This window comes from Carassius auratus, unplaced genomic scaffold (genome assembly GCF_003368295.1).
Source record: "Carassius auratus strain Wakin unplaced genomic scaffold, ASM336829v1 scaf_tig00215374, whole genome shotgun sequence".
NCBI classification, from domain to species: Eukaryota; Metazoa; Chordata; class Actinopteri; order Cypriniformes; family Cyprinidae; genus Carassius; species Carassius auratus.
The window spans coordinates 31,165-48,538 of NW_020528052.1; the positions used below are offsets into that span (position 1 = coordinate 31,165).

The following is a 17,374-nucleotide window of genomic DNA, read 5'->3' on the forward strand; positions in this document are numbered from 1 at the left end:
TGCTCGTTCTGTTTATGGTGAAATGTTCTGACACTGCATTCAGATGATTTGACACTATAGTGTGATGTCATCAAGTTTAGACACACTTTTAGTGCAGTGGGGCACGGATGACAACTCTCGCATCTGGTGTAGACACAGACACTGACTGCTCCATAAGTTATATAAGAAAAAAAAAGCTAAACCAGCGGCATAACGAGATGGAAATATAGACTAGAAAATATATTTACACTTGCTCTGTCCTCTGTCCATGACACTAACTCACTGCGGAGCTACAGTTTTAATCTGAACAGCTCTTAACGCTGATGGGCTAGTTTTAACAAATAAAAAAATTAGAATATAATAAAATAAAGGTCTTTCCAGCATTAAATAATAACATTACAGTTTTGTTTTATCATCTCGTCTCAATTATAAATTTATAACTATATTAAAACTTGTTTTGAAAAATGTCTTTGTCATTTGAATATGGGGTGGTGTTTAGCGCAGTGGATAAGACACATGTTTTTGGTGTGGGAGACCCGGGTTCGAATCCACTGTGAGACACCAATAGCCGCATTTCCTCTGTCGGGCCAGTGCGAGCCAGGGCTTAAAGCGGGCCGGACGGGGCTCATAGCCCCGGGCCAGTAGCACCGAGGCCAGAATAGCGCAGGGTTTCCACAGTGGAGCTTGAAGCACCGCTGCACGTCACTAAAACACGCCCTTACACGCCTCTCAGAACAACGTCATGCAACCTCATTATTTCACCAACAAAGAGAAGTTATCAGACAACTAAGAAATAAGTCACTGGAACATGCGCGATCACAAAACGAAGATGATAAAAGCGGCCGTTTGTTTGCATGCTTTGTTATATATTCAAATTCAAAAGCATGATGTTTTAACTACCTATAGAATAAGTGATACATTGATCATATTGTTTTAATTTATCAGGACTCAAAATAATTCACACATAAATACACTTATTTCTATTTTATTTATTTATTTTTAACGCTCATGAAAATAGCCTGCTTATTCAGTCGAGTCTGTTTCTGCTTATTAGCCACAGCCGTCACATTTAGAATGAAGCTCCCGAACAAAAAAACATTGTTTGGCTATATTCTTTTATGATAGGCAACGTGAGAAAAACTCTCGAGACGAGGCTTGTGACAGATAATATAAGTTACTTAATAAATACACGATTGTGATAGAGAATAAGAAGCTGACGTTTGATTTCTTCAAGCTGTCATATTTTACCATGTTTACTATGATAACATGTTTACCGTGCATATCTTTTTCATCACTTATAAATATTTCTGCCTTGTTTAGTGATTATAATCCACATTGGATCAAGTTATTTCAAACACTCACTGCTGACTGAAAGAGAGTTTTGAGCTCGACTTATTTAAAAAAAAGTGTTAAATGCTGATGTTAAAGCGGTTATCTTTTTGAAATGATCCTCAGCGCAGACTCGCTATTTTTATAAAAGCTCCCAAACAAAAATCATTATTATATTTTGATGATATGCAACGTGGAGCTAAACTCACGAAACGACAGATACAATGTTACTTAATAAATGTGATAGAGAATAAGAAGCTGACGTCTGATTTATCCAAGCGGTCATTTTTAACATGTTTACTATATAACGTTAATGTTTAGCGTGCATAATCTTTTACATCGCTTATAAATATTTCTGCCTTGTTTAATGATTATAATCCACATCGGATCAAGTTATTTCAAACACTTGCTGCTTACTAAGAGTGAGTTTTAAGCTCAACTTATTTTAAAACGTCTTTAATGCTGGTGTTAAAGCTGTTATCTTTCTGAAATGATCCGCGCTGACGCTCTCCAGACACGGAGAAACTCCGCCTTTGTTCGTAACCCCTCCTCTAGCCCCAGCTGGCCCGCTTTGGCCCAAGGTTTTCGTCGGGCCGAAAAAACCTGGCCGTTGGCCCCGAGGAAGCCCCGGCGAGGCACGATCAAGCCCCGGAAGTGACAGTGGAAACGCGACTGGCCCTGGCACGCACTAGCACGCCCGGTCCTAGCTCGATAGTGGAAACACGGCTAATGTGTCCCTGAGTAAGACACTTAACCCTTAGTTGCTCCAGAGGCGTGCGACCTCTGACATATATAGCAAGTGTAAGTCGCTTTGGATAAAAGCGTCAGCTAAATGTAAATGTATGTATGAGGTTGGTTTATTAATCCTTCCATTCTTTAGAGTTTTAAAGATTTAGCTAAATCGTGCAGGTTTAATTTATTCGTTTTTTGTTTTAGGCTAATTAGGTCTAAATAATGTGAATGAAATTATACAGTGCTTCAAGTTTAAACATGCAACAATTTCTTAATCAGTTTACAGAAAAAATGTATTTTTCCCAAGAAGTTATGTCAAAATAAAGGACAGGTAACGAATAACAAAAATGCATGTTGTTTTATTAAAGGAATTTTAAAATATAAATTAAAATAATAGGCATAATATATGAAATGATTGACATTGCATATGAATCCATGTAGTCCACCCCCCTAAAATAGGCTACCACTTTTAATGCTCGGATGCAAAGTTAACCACAATTTCTTTTGAATAATATAACACATAATTCATATAATATAAATAATTCTGCACACCTTTTGAATGTATCAAATCTAAAATATTTTCTCTAAGCTACATGGTATTAGACCATATAAGCACAGGCTCAGGCACAGGCTCGACATTTATCCTGCTTGAATTCGTTCTAAGAAATGCACATAACTTCATAAATACCAAACTTTCATCTGTGAATATTAAATATTTTAAATATTTTGACTATAGTGTTTTTTGTTCATTTTCCGTGACTGAAGCCATCAAATGTAACACATCAGGAGGCAAAACTGATGTCTATTTGTGAAAATGTGCTTTGCGGCACGTTTGATAACTTGTGTTTAAAACGCCACTCAGTGGTTGGTAAAAAGCTGCAAATGCATTTCACAGACGCCACGGCGGCGGTACCCACAGCGGTAAAAGGGGCCTTTTGGATGTCTGCTGCCTGCGCAGAATAGTGTGATGGTAATTTGTCAGACTTCAGAGTTTCAAATTCAGTCGTTACAGCATAACCCACTTTATTCTGTCGTTTGTGGATCTTTCGAGGTAGACCCATGCACAAACAGGACATTTTCATAATTATCAAGTGGTAAGTCTTAAAGGTCTGGACGTGGTGTGCACACCTGTTAGAGTGCTGACAGATAACAGTGATGTTCCTCGCCATCCTCCTGTGTGGGCAGAAGGGTGGCAGGATTCAAAGTGGTGCATAGTTTTACAGTTATGTTTGGCATGTCCAACAAAATCTTATGATACCTCAACCATCGGGCTGTAGACAAATGTGACATTTTCTGCTCTTGCAAAATAATGGATACTGTGTGTGGAACCATTAAAGTCAAATCAGAGTAGCCTACAAATTCTCTTGAGGCCATCACAGCCAGCTCAGCCGCTGCCACTGCTCTCAGGCAGTGTGGAAGTCCTGCAGCTACAGCATCAAGTTTCATGGAAAAATAGGCCACAGGTCGCAGTCTGTCACCATGAGTCAGATCTGTACAAGCGGGCAGTTTATGATAGGAAGGCCTAACGTTGGAGCCAGAGTCAATTGCACTTTCATTTTATCAAATGCTTCCTCAGCCTTGCTTGTCCAGACAAGTCTGTCACCTGACTTCAGCCTTTTCCCTGTCGTTAGGGCTTGTAAAGGCTGCTCAAAAATGCCATAATTAGGGATGAATGTTCTGCAGTAAGCACACATCCCCAAGAATGACAGCATCAGTTTCTTTAGCCGCGTTTCCACCGCAGGAACTTTACCCAGGAACTAGGGACTTGGTCCGGTACTTGGTGTGTTTCCACCGCAGGAACCAGGAACTAAATAAAAGTTCCGGGTAAAAAAATGCCCCCCAGAAAGTCCCTGCTGGCGAGGTGGTACTTTTTTAAAGTTCAGGAACTTTCGGGGGCGGGACTTTGGCGCTAAACATGCTGATTGGTTGAGTTCACGCAGCATTGGTTGAGTTCAACCACCATTTATTCGGATCAACATTTTCAAAATATTACTGTTATTGTGTCATGAAATGTAATTTTAAAAGTATTTCAGGCGAGAATGTAGTTGTTTGAAACTCAAATCTGTTGTTTATTTATAAAGACAGCGCCTATTTAAAAATGTGTTTCGCCGATCTCTGAGACGGTGAGCTCCACTCGATCAGCGGCAGCTCAGTCCTCATGTATCCACAGAGAGCAGCCTCTCCTGGGATAGACCTTCTGATATGTGCCGCTGGCTCTGATGTGTCTTTAGTGGTTAAACATAAAATATAATTCAGCTGCGAGGTAAATCTAACAGGTTTTCTTTGGTCTGTATTCAATTTATCTATATGTTAAAATGAAAATAAAAAAGGCAAATTTATATAATATTTCGTTTCATTGTAATGGCTGCATATACACATTTCCCTGAACTAAGTACATTTCTGCAGCTGTTATTATGCTTAAATGAAAACGAAAGGAGGCAGTGGTATTTGATATCATATTTCGTTTTATTGTAAATATACAGTAAGGAAAATTGCAGTAGCCATGACGAGCAGACTGAAGTTATCAAGTACGCTGCTGTTTATAGATTTACCGGACTTGCGTCGTCGCGGACATCACACTCCTGAGACGAATGCACAAAGTCTGAACCAACTACCGTGATGCACGTCCAAAATCAGCGTACTTTTTAAAAAAAAATATTTATCAGCGGTACTTTGTATTGAGAAACGCGCGCAGACCTACGTCACCAGTCTATTTGCCTAATCTACCCGGTACTTTACACCGCGGTGGAAACGCAGAAAGCAACAGGTCTGGGGAGAAAAAAGTTCCTGGGAAAAAAAGTTCCTGGTACAAATGTTCCGGGTAATTTCGGTGGAAACGCGGCATTTGTAACTGGTTTTGGGACCTCTTTTATGGCCCGCACCCATCTCTCAAACAGTGCAGTATTTCTGCCAAAGAAATATCAATGTCAGAGGCAGAAATAGCCCCCACCCCATTTTTGTTTTTTGTTTTACGCACATCATTTTTCACAACAGAACAGTTCTCAAAACCTGCACAACAAAATCGCAGTTTGATTTAAATGCTCCAACACTTTTGCTTTGTGCTATGTCTGTATCAACTTCAACCCAGTCTGGGGCCTGTAGGCACTTTTTCACAAAAAGCACTAAATCTTTCCACTGCTGCTTCATGACATTCGGGGAACACTCTCTTCTGTCATTAAATAACACTGTAATTGTTGTTCATTCAAACTCACAGAAAGCACACACACATTTTCTGTCCAGAAGATCTTGTCAAATTTCACACTTTCATTCTCACACCACTAAACCAAGTTTCTTCATACTCTGAGTCTCACTCAACTACAGCATGTGACGTGCAATGCATTTTATCAGGCTCCATACACTCTGTGTTGATTGGTGTTGTTCAAACCTTAGCCAATTTCAAAATCATCTCTGCCCAATCAGCATCTTTTATCTACCATCCGTAAGCCCACTGCGGCTCAAATTTAGAGCATGTCATTTGTGGTGCTTCCTCAATGCTAATTACATAGGAATCAGCACTGAGGGTCAAATTTAATTCACACATTAAATCTCTGGCCATTAGATGATGGATCAAATGGCCTGAAGCCGAAGTGCTTTCATACACTTGTTCTGTCATTTTCGGCACACATGGCAAGTCACATGGTCGTAAAGTGCTCTGGCACTCTCCGGAATCGACTTAAAAGTTAATTATTACTCCCTCTACTATTATTGGTTATCTTGGCATTTGAGAAAATCCTGTGCTTTTGTACAGTTTTAAACATTTTTCAGAAACACTTCTCAAAACTTCATCATTCCCAACATTGTTCAAAACACAAAGATTTGCAAGCAGATTCTTCATAGCAAATAGCAGACAGTAAATCAGTGTATGTGTTTGTGTTTGTGCGTGTTTTGCGTGTTAGAAATAAATGTTCACTTCCCTTTCTTGTAGTCAGCCACTGACCACCTCGAACTGGACCATCTCCGTCCTGCTCTCCGTCTCTTTAATCTTTTATCTTAATTTTTAAGGAAATTTCTGCTCTTACTGCGTTAGTGAAATTTTCCACTTCTTTCCTGTATGGTTTGTTGCTTGCATGGTCCCAGTCTGTGTGCACACATCTCACGTCCGTTGTCGCCAATTTTCCGCTCACCTTATGCCAGTTCGCTGGACCCATTTTCACAACCAGCATCCGTCTCAGTTCTTGTGAAGTCGGGCTGAACTCTTGGCACAGTAAAAGCTGTTCTTTCGCAAATCTTTCGCTCATATCCTGCGGATCTGGTAACATTAGATGTGCCATCACATCTCTTATATCACTGACCAAGCTCTAAAAACAAAACAAAAAAAGCATTGGCCCATCTGGACCCGCAACTTCGACCATCGGAGCTCTTATGTTTTCGGCGCTGTGTCTTTCGGAGCTGTGACGCTGATCTTTCCACTTTTCACTCTCGGCCTGCTGGTGCTTGGTCTTTCTGAATCAGTTGTGCTGGGAACAATTTCAGACGCGTTCCCTAAGACGCCCTGTTCTTCGTCATGTTCACTGCTGATTCTGCCGCTGTGCGCGCTCCTCTCGCTGCAACTCGTGCTGCATTTTGTGCTGGTCTTTGGAACAGAGAGCAGTTGAGATCGTGGTCCAGTTTCAGGGCTGTCAGGTCTGCCACAGGGTAGTGATGTTTATAAGCCGGCGGTGCTGACCCAATCTTGGGTGCATATTGGAAAACACAAATACACTTTTCATTAGTAGCATTTTGCTCTGGTGGAAAAAAACGTCTTCAACAGATCCGATTTTGTCACCTCAAATCGGCAAGGTTAGCAAAAATGCTCTGTAATTAAAGCTTACTCAAAATCTTCACTCGTTTGAATGATTCTAGTTCACCTAATCAGCTGTGGCTCTTCCGTCCACCTACAAGCTCGTTTTCGGAATAAAATTGACACGACTTCCACATGTTACAATTTGCCTCTCGAAAACCTTCTCTGCTCGCACCAAAGTGATGGCCAGCCACTATGGTTCACACATAGTCATATCGAATTACAACACTCAAAATAAACAATTTACAGTCTCTTACAGTCTCAGTCTCTTAACAGTCTCTTACCTGAGATCTTTCTGATCTCATCTTTGGCTCTTCTCTCTCAATTTTCGAGGTAAGACCAGAGCCTGGTGCTCTGAGATGATCACTTCGTCAAATCCGCTCAGGACCAGAAGAAAACACAGTGAGATCCCACTATTCTGACACCAAATTGTTGTGGCAAAAACAATTACTAACAAATAGCATCTCCGTGTAAGAGACAAGGAATCAAATTCTATTTAAGGAAAGAAGTTTATTTTCCTTAAAGAGGTGTGTTCACTGTTTCAGCAGTTACCCTGAAACACAACAAACCTGAAACACACTGAAAACAGACAGCCTTATTATACTGTTATCACCCCCACTTCTTACAAGGCTCCTTCTCTGTAAATTTCCACTTAACCCCGTAAACACAAACTAGCTTTTTTCAGAAAACACAATGGTCCTCCTAACCCCCGGGGCTTTTATTATCTTCACACCCTTGAGGTCAAAGGTCTTTATTTATGGATAACCCCTCTGATCTTTCCTGAGTAAATTGCCCGCACTAAAGACTTCAAAGGCTCTTTGTTTTACTGTGTGATGTCTTCGTTGCATTTCAGGTGACAAACATACATACTGAGAGAGAAACACAAGTTAAATTCAAAAGGAAAAATAAAAATATATGAAAACCCACTAAATGTCTAAGAATGTCTAAGTAAATAAGAAAGAGTAAAATATTAATATTTTCTACAACACAAGTAATCTTTAATGTATTACAGTTTGGAAGTAACTTAAACACTGCATGAATTCCTCTGCACAGACCTACACAAGCTAGCAGCACCATCTAGTGGCTGTGTGCTGAACAACCATAGCATCTAAGCCAGGGTCTACAGGTGCTTCTCAATAAATTAGAATTTAGAGGAAAAGTTAATTTATTTCAGCAATTCAACTCAAATTGTGAAATTTATCTATTAAAGAAATTCAATGCACACAGACTGAAGTAGTTTAAGTCTTTGGTTCTTTTAGTTGTGATGATTTTGGCTCACATTTAACAAAAACAAACCAATTCACGATCTCAACAAATTAGAATACTTCACAAGACCAATAATAAAAATAAAAACAATTATGAATTGTTAGCCTTCTGGAAAGTATGTTAATTTACTGTACATATACTCAATACTTGGTAGGGGCTCATTTTGCTTTAATTACTTTGTCAATTCGGCGTGGCATGGAGGTGATCAGTTTGTGGCACTGCTGAGGTGGTCTGAAGCCCAGGTTTCTTTGACAGTAGCCTTGAGCTCATCTGCATTGTTTGGTCTCTTGTTTCTCATCTTCCTCTTGACAATACACCATAGATTCTTAACAGTGTTCAGGTTTGGTGAGTTTGCTGGCCAGTCAAGCACACCAACACCATGGTCATTTAACCAACTTTTGGTTCTTTTGGCAGTGTGGGCAGGTGCCAAATCCTGCTGGAAAATGAAATCAGCATCTTCAAAAAGCTGGTCAGCAGAAGGAAGCATGAAATGCTTCAAGATTTCTTGGTAAACTGGTGCAGGACTTTGGTTTTCAAAAAACACAATGGACCAACACCAGCAGATGACATTGCACCCCAAATCATCACAGACTGTGGAAACTTAACACTGGACTTCAAGCAACTTGGGCTATGAGCTTCTCCACCCTTCCTCCAGACTCTAGGACCTTGGTTTCCAAATGAAATACAAAACTTACTTTCATCTGAAAATGTATTTTTTCTTCTTCTCCTTAGCCCAAGTAAGATGCCTTTGACACTGTCTGGGGTACAGGAGTGGCTTAACAAGAGGAATATGACAACTGTAACCAAATTCCTTGACATGTCTGCATGCCTTGACCCCAGCCTCAGTGCATTCCCTGTGATTTCTCTAAAATCCTCATAAGGTTGTGGTTCTCTCGGTTGGTTGTGCATCTTTTTCTTCCACACTTTTTTGTTCAACTTTCTGTTATAACATGCTTGGATAAAGCACTCTGTGAACAGCCAGCTTATTGGAAATTAATTTTTGTGATTTATGCTCTTTGTGAAGGGTGTCAATGATTGTCAGAGACCATTTTGAAGGCTCAGGATACATTTGCAGGTGTTTTGAGTTGATTAGCTGATTGTTATGTCATCATATTCTACTTTGTTGAGATTCGTGGGTTTTTGTTAAATGTGAGCCAAAATCATCACAATTAAAAGAACTAAAGACTTAGACTACTTCAGTCTGTGTGCATTGAATTTAATACATGAGTTTCACAATTTGAGTGTACCATACACTACGTAGCAATCCTTAATTGAAGAAATGTGGCAAAACATCTCCTGAGAGAACCTCATATTATTAAATTCAAAAGTGCTTTCCATATTTGGATCAAAATAGGCTACATTTGTGAACGCACATTTTCTGAAATGTTGTGCGTCAGGTCATGCAAGCCTGCATCTTAAACCCTCTGTCAAACTTTCTGCATCTGCGAGTCCGCTATGGACCGTTAGGTAGGCGTGACGTAAAAATCGTCATTGGAGAGTGTGTGCAGAGGCTCTAGCAGACGACCGCGCGGACAGGTGCGCCTGGTCAGTAGGCTTCAAAAGCAAAATTGCACATGTGCAGGCAGAGTGAAGAAGCTCGTTGCTACTCGAACCTGTGCAATCCGTCAGTAAAAGAATATAAAGACAGTCAGATGTGCAATAATTCTGGGCAATTGCAGAGCGGACCATCAGCCCACGCATTCAGAAGTATAAATTGAAGAAGTCTGCGCTGGCCGTGTACGCGTCCGGATTGCTCATGCGGAAAGTATAACACAGGGGTTACAATCGCAACTTCTTTGTGTTACTCCTTTCAAGCTGAATCTCACAAAATTGGTCAGCTCCCGACAGCATCAGGTGTTTTATTTATGGGGAGTAGAATTGTTTATTTCAATGAATGTAATAGATTATATATCATAATAGTTCGGCTATAATATTATAAATCAGGTTGGTTTGTATTGCTGACGCAATATGTAAATTATATGCGTAGACTTGCACTTAGACCATAGTGTGGCCCGCTGGGAAAAAGGTTGAGAACCACTGATATAAAGGTTGCTGTCCCATTTTATACAGGAATTGTTCATTTTAAAAAATCGAATTATCATAATCATTTAGAACTTTTTTTTACTTCTAAACTCCTTGAGAATTTAAAGTTAGTTTAATAGAAGCCTATTTAAATTCAAGTTTAAAAAAAAAGGTTTTAATTGTTTAAATTATTTTTATTAATTAATAATATGTTATCATGTTTATTCTTGTAAAAAATATTTGTTTATTCTTTAAGAAAACAAGGGAAAAAATAAGGGACAATCTGAATATTTGTTTTGCTTTACCTATTTATGTAGGCTACAATTATTCAAATAATAAATAAATAAATAAATAAATAAAATAATGTCATTATAAAATACGGATGGTTAGATGCATGATGGGCTAGTATTAAAAAAAATTATAATAAAAAAAATGTCTTTCCAGCATTTAGGTTTAACAGTACTGTTTTTTTAATCATCTTGTTGCAGTTATAAATTTGACTGCTAAATGAATGATAAAGAACTATATTAAAACTTGTTTTGTAAAATTTCTTCGTCATTTGAATATTGATTTAAAAATGGGTTTAAATCATAAATCAGACTTTTTTTTCTAAAATAAAAATAAAAAACTGGGATTTTTTTTAGGCCATATGATATTACCCTACTTTAAAAGCAAGTAAAGAAGGTTCCCTTTAAAATCACTTAAGTTGTCAATTACTAAAGCTTTTTTTTTATTGTGTGACTGTTGTTGATTATAATGAGAGAACTTGAGTTTAACCGTGAGGACGTTTGATTAATTCTTTAGAGTTTCAAAGATTTAATCGTGCCGGTTTAATTTTATTTGTTTATTGTTTTAGGCAAATTAGGCCTAAATAATGGGAATTAAATTATACAGTGCTTCACATTTAAACATGCAACAATTTCTTAATCAGTTTACAGACAAATGTCTTTTTCCCAATAAGTAATCTGTCAAAATAAAGGACAGGTAATGAATAACAAAAATGCATGTTGTTTTATTAAAGGAAAAAATATATTTATATTTAAAATATAAATAAAAATATAGGCATGATATATATTAAAATATTGACATTTTGCATATTAATCCATGTACCCTACCCCCCTAAAATAGGCTACCACTTTTAATGTTCCGATGCAAAGTAAACCACAATTTCTTATGAATAATATAACGCATAATTAATATAATATAAATAATACTGCACACCTTTTAAATGTGTCCAATCTAAAATATGGTTTTAAACCATGTAGCTTAGAGAAAATATAAGCACAGACTCAGGCACAGCCTTGACATTTATCCTGCTTGAATTCGTTCTAAGAAATGCACATAACTTCATAAATACCAAACTTTCATCTGTGAATATTAAATATATTAAATATTTAAACTATAGTGTTTTTCTTTCATTTTCCGTGACTGAAGCAGTCAAATGTAACACATCAGTGAGGCAAAACTGATGTCTATTTGCGAAAATGTGCTTTGATGCGCTTGTTTTCAATGTCTACTTAGTGTACCTTTTTTAACATTAAAATTTGGCTGGGTGGTTAATAACTCATTTTTCTGTGGTGTGATAAACTCAGAAAACGTATTTTTTATTGACTTTACTCTGACTTCAAAGAGAGAATACAGGGAAAGGAAACACAGGCTAGTGGACGTTCACACAACAGCACCACTGTTAAAAACAGTAGGGCCACAGTGTTACATGTACACTAGTACTAAACATTCCTTTTTAAAGTGGTTTACTTTGAAATTTAAGATGTTAACATTGATAATACCCTTTATCCATACCTGAGGCCAGTTCCAAGTAATCTCTGTCTTTGTAGTGGTGGAAATTATGATTCTTTCAAGAGATTCGTTCATTTTCACTTCATTCACCAAAATGATTTTTTCAGAATTGTTCACTGATTCGTTCAGTGATCATTTCTTCGTATTTCTTCTTGTGTGCTTAAAAGCATGCTATCTGATCACATCAATGTAATTGAGTGGTATGAATGGCCTGCTAGGAAACACTGTGGTGGAGCCTTGGTAGATTAATTCATGGCATTTCAAAACTGTATAAGTGAGTGTGTGTGTGTGTTGTATTTTACAAAAATTCCAATGGTTGTGTGATATTTTTACCTGTCAGGCCATCTTTTCGTTGTCATGTCAAGCCATGTTAATAAAAATAAATGTTATGTCCTGTGTTGTGTCTGCTGTGATCCTTACAAAAGAAGGTTAAGAGATGGCCAACTTTTAAAGTAATGGATCATTAACCCATTACCTGTCACCCCCCATTTTCAGCATGGAGAAAAATGACACACAAAATTAAAAGGTTGCTCCTCATGAGTCTTTCTTACTAGATACATAATCAACATATGTTCACAAAGCTGACACTTCAAAATTTACTGTTCAGGAATCAGAATTACTCAAATTGTTAAGATAAAAAATATATATAAACTCAAACATGAAAACAAAAATAAAAAATATGAAAAAATGTTGATGTAGGATATGATTTTAGAAACATAATGAAGCTAAAGCCAGAAGTCTACTAATACTTCATTTGATATTGAGAACATAATCTCACAAACTGAATTTTATTAAACATTTTCTAAGAATATGTCATGTGTTTTTGTAGAAGTTGTGGCCTAGTGGTTAGAGAGTTTGACTCCTATCCCTTTGATTGTGGATTTGAGTCTTGTGCCAGCAATACCACGACTGAGCTGCCCTTGAGCAAAGCACCGAAACCCCACTGCTTCAGGTGTGTGTGTGTTCACTCCTGTGTGAGTGCACTCTGGATGGGTTAAATGCAGAGCTCAAATTCTTGGCTGTATGTCACGTCATTAATTGATATATGACCCCTGTAAGCTCTTCAATGTGCTATTATCTCACATTTGGCTCGGCAAACTGCCCCATTCATGATTCTATTGTTCTTACGAAATTACCCTTTCACTTATTGGTCAGGTATGAGACATAATCCTCATTCCTAAATCATTCTTTTTTTTTTTTTATTATTCAGCCATTATTAGCATTTGTTCTGGTATTTCAAGGTTTACCAAGCCACAATGTTTCAATCACAATATACATTTACCCAACTATTATCAAAAGTCTTTCAATAAAAAAAAACAAAAAAACATTTCTTTACCACCTTATGTGAATTAGTATGACAAAATGCATTATGAACAAGAGCTGCACCTGTTGCAGCTGCATTAGATCTAACATTAGCATCAAACTACTTAAGACAATTTATGATTATTAGTACACTTTTACTCAAAACTCACTTTTAACCCTGATCGAGTGTTTGTAAAAACTTCCTTTTGTGATCTCATGTGTAATTTGGTCGTTTACGGTTGTAAAAATATGCTATTTATATCGCTGCACAGATTAGCATTTCTGATGTACATTTACAATATTGATATAAAAATGCCCCAAATCTCAAGAAAATCACATATCAACCATTTACTAATGTAATCGTTTGTTTAATATTTGGATATTTCGTGGGTACAGAGGTTTCTCTGTGTTGTTGTGGTCAGATATCAACATGGAAGTGTGAAGGAAATGCATCACAGGATGGGACGGGGTGGGATATGATGCACAGCAACATTTCATTTTCCAGCATGATGGAGCACCATTTCACAAAGCAATATTGAAAAACAAGTGGCTTTAAAGATCATTACATTGAAATTTTGGATCTGTGGCCAGGAAACTCCCAGATCTCAATCCCATACAGAACCTGTGGTCAGTCATCAAAAGGCTAGTGGACAAGCACAAGCACACAAATTGTGATCATCCCCGGGATCCGAAGGCAAGAATGGATTGCCATTAATCAGGATTTGGCCCAGGAGCTAATATACTGCATGCCAGAGCAAATTGCAGAGGTTATGAAGAAAAAGTGTCAACACTGTAAATATTGACTATTTTTATTTGCCAATAAAAGCCTTTAAAACTTTTTTTTGTTTTCCATAGAAACATGGAAAAATAATCTACAAATACTGAAGCAGCAAACTTTGCCAAACACAACATATATGTCACTACCAAAACTTTTGGTCCTAACTGTAAGCACAAAAATTACATAATATCATTATCCAGAAATTAAAAATGAATATTATAAATATTAAACATGGTCAACCATTTAACCAGCCTGACCAGTCAAATGACTGTTAACTAATGCTGAATTCTAATTAATGTCCTCATATGAGCACATTAGTATGAATGAGGCTTGTGTGAACAGCATATGTTTTTATGCTCTTACCTCCTCAGCACACTGCTTGGTCATATTTAAAATAAAATAATCAGATGTTTAGTCCACAAACAAGCTAACTGCACATGTTCATAAAGTGACTGTTCTGTCTCTGTGCATTTTACACATTTGACCTTACTGACAAGATCAGAATAACAATAAATGTGCACAATATTTTTTTATTGAATAATCAGTTAAACACAAAAAGGATACAACACAATGTGACACAAACTGTTGCTGTATGTTTAGGTTGTCTGGCTGTATGGTGACAGAGGAGGGATGTTGTTATGTGTCTTCAGCTCTGACTTCAAACCCCTCACACTTGAGAGAGCTGGATCTAAGCTACAATCACCCTGGAGATTCAGGAGTCAAGCTGCTCTCTGAAAAACTGGAGGATCCAAACTGCTCACTGGATAAATTAAAGTATGTTGAGCAGGAAGAGGTTTTAGGTTTTATTGTTTAAACTGTTCAGTGTATCTGGGTGAGTCTAGGTGTTTTTAGAGAATGCAGCAATATATTTAGGATTTAAAGAGCACTAGTCTTCTTTAAGTCTTCTAGTAAAATCTTAACTAAACTGCTCAAACAAAACAAATGAACAACAAAACAGTACATTAACTCAACCCAATTGGCCTCAAATCAGGAGAAAACAGTGAAATACAATGAAAATGGCAGCCACCTCCCTACAGCTTCTAAATAAGGTAGAAACATTTTCAAAATGATAACTTGTAAAAGAAGGAACAAAAAAAAAACCTGACTTTAAAGGGGACATCAGATGCCCATTTCCCACAAGTTGGTATGATTCTTTAGGGTCTTCATGAAATGTCTGCAACATACTTTGGTTAAAATTCCTCAATGGTTGTGTAAAACAACACCCTTTTTACCTAGTCAAAAATAGCTCTGTTCATAGCGAGCCGTGTCTCTTTGAATGATAATGAGCTACCGCTCCCAAGCAATCACCCCGAGTACCCTAGCAACAGCATAGCAACATCTTAGAAACCACCCTGAGTACCCTAGCAACTGCATAGCAACACCCTAGCAACCACCCAAAACACGTTATCAACCACAAAGCAACCACATCATGGAGTACCTTGTATAGTAAATGCATAGCAACAGCAATCTGTTTACTGACTGAATGTGACTCTGTTTGTGTTTTCTAGTGTGGATCATGGAGGTGAATCCAGGATTACAGCAGGACTACAGAAATGTACGTCTACACACACTCAGACACACCTACACACACCCAAATACACTCACTTCATACCTGCAAACTATTCGCTTTTGGGCGAAAATCGCCGTTTTGAATGGGAAAATGTCATCCACGTGAATCGTGTAGATCCGAATAGTTTTTTTTTGACGGGGGAGGGGGGGTCTTCTGCGGTCTTCCCTACTGTGGTCTAGACTTGTGACGTTCGCGAACGAACCGATTCTTTTGAACGGCTCATAAACATGAACGATGGGAGCCGAGTCACGGCTGGAGAGGAGCCATTCTTTCTGTCGTTCTTTTTTCCTATGCGTGTTTCACACAGATGCACACAAATGAGCTCCTCCGCGAGACAGAACAGTTATAGGGGGAGGGGCGCACCCAGCGCAGGCCAACCCTTTATAGCTTGATGATATTAGTTATATTAGTTATTACGCATTAAAAAAAAACCTGCGTGCCTCTGTCATTGGGGGAAAAAAAAGAGAGGCAGAAAAAGCCATAAAGTAAGGAACTGCTTTGTATTTATTTACATTGCATTTTGTGTTCATTTAAAACTTGTTCTTTTAAAAACATTAAAAATGTTCTTTTGTGATACTGTTCTTGTATAGAAATTTTTAAACTAAAAGCTGTTTTGCACAGACATTCATTGCAGCCCACTTTGTTATTGTTCATTGACTTGAAGGGGCTGATGTCCTATTTGCAAAGTTTACAGTAGTAATAGTTTGTAGTATGTAGACATTTCCATTTTATTAATTCTAATTTTATCTACTTTAAATATTTTTTGTTTTCTATCAAAATGTTCTTGCGTGATAGTGTTTGTAGTAAAAGCTGTTTTGAAAAATCAAAACACACAGTTTATTTTTTATTTATCATTTATAAAACAAGATACACAACATCCTGATTTTTTGCTGATTTACAAGGACATATGTCCTGGAAGACAGAAACCTGAATTATGAGGACAGTGTGATGTCACGATGACATCACTGCTCATTAGAATATGACCAATACACACAAACATGACAACACCCTGCACTACAAAGACTACAAAGCAGGGTTTACTAGGACTGTGAAGTCATAATAATAAACTAAGTGTAATTATATATTATATGAACAAAATAACATTGTTTTATATAATTAAACCAATCCAAACTGTATATTTATATACATTTAATGCCAGAGCAAAAAAATTTATTTGGCAGTTTAGACTGTAGATATACGTTTAATATTGTCAAAAAAACTAAAAATGTTGCTTTATAATTCTGTGAATAATCGCACACAGTGTGAAGAGCTGCACAGGGACCTGTTCTTTAAATTCAAGAGTTATCTCATCATATAGATGTGCTGCTTGATCAGTCTGAATACCTTTAGAAATACAATGTGTTAGACTCGATGAGTGCAGTATATAACAACACATTCACAATGAATCCTGCTGGAGACAGATTTTAATGAAACAGACTCACTCAAACACTGATTACAGAGAAGAGACACTTCCTCATCTGAGTGAGGGTAACATCCATGCTGGATTTACTACAACAGCTTCAAAACAGTCCATGTACAGATACATTTGGGTCGTCTCACAAACAATGCAGATACTTCTTACCAAATAAACATTTAAAATAAACAAAAACCCATTTCTATTTCATGACTTTAGACGGGACACACAAGCCGTCGGGTGAGAGTGTGTGGGGCTAGTTTAGTGTTTGGTGTGTTCCTTACATTGGGTCGTCTCACAAACAATGCAGATACTTCTTACCAAATAAACATTTAAAATAAACAAAAACCCATTTCTATTTCATGACTTTAGACGGGACACACAAGCCGTCGGGTGAGAGTGTGT

At 37.5% G+C, this 17,374-nt stretch overlaps 1 protein-coding gene across 1 annotated transcript in view; it reads left to right on the plus strand.

The window, feature by feature from the left end:
- LOC113094355 (ribonuclease inhibitor-like) overlaps positions 1 to 15,834 on the plus strand; it is a 29,603-nt gene extending 13,769 nt beyond the window's left edge. Inside the window, exons 4-5 of the mRNA XM_026260061.1 lie at positions 14,586 to 14,759; positions 15,494 to 15,834. Of these exons, the coding sequence (XP_026115846.1) occupies positions 14,586 to 14,759; positions 15,494 to 15,734 (415 nt within the window). The 3' untranslated portion in view covers positions 15,735 to 15,834. The remainder of the gene's footprint in view (positions 1 to 14,585; positions 14,760 to 15,493) is intronic.
- Positions 15,835 to 17,374: the final 1,540 nt, after the last annotated feature.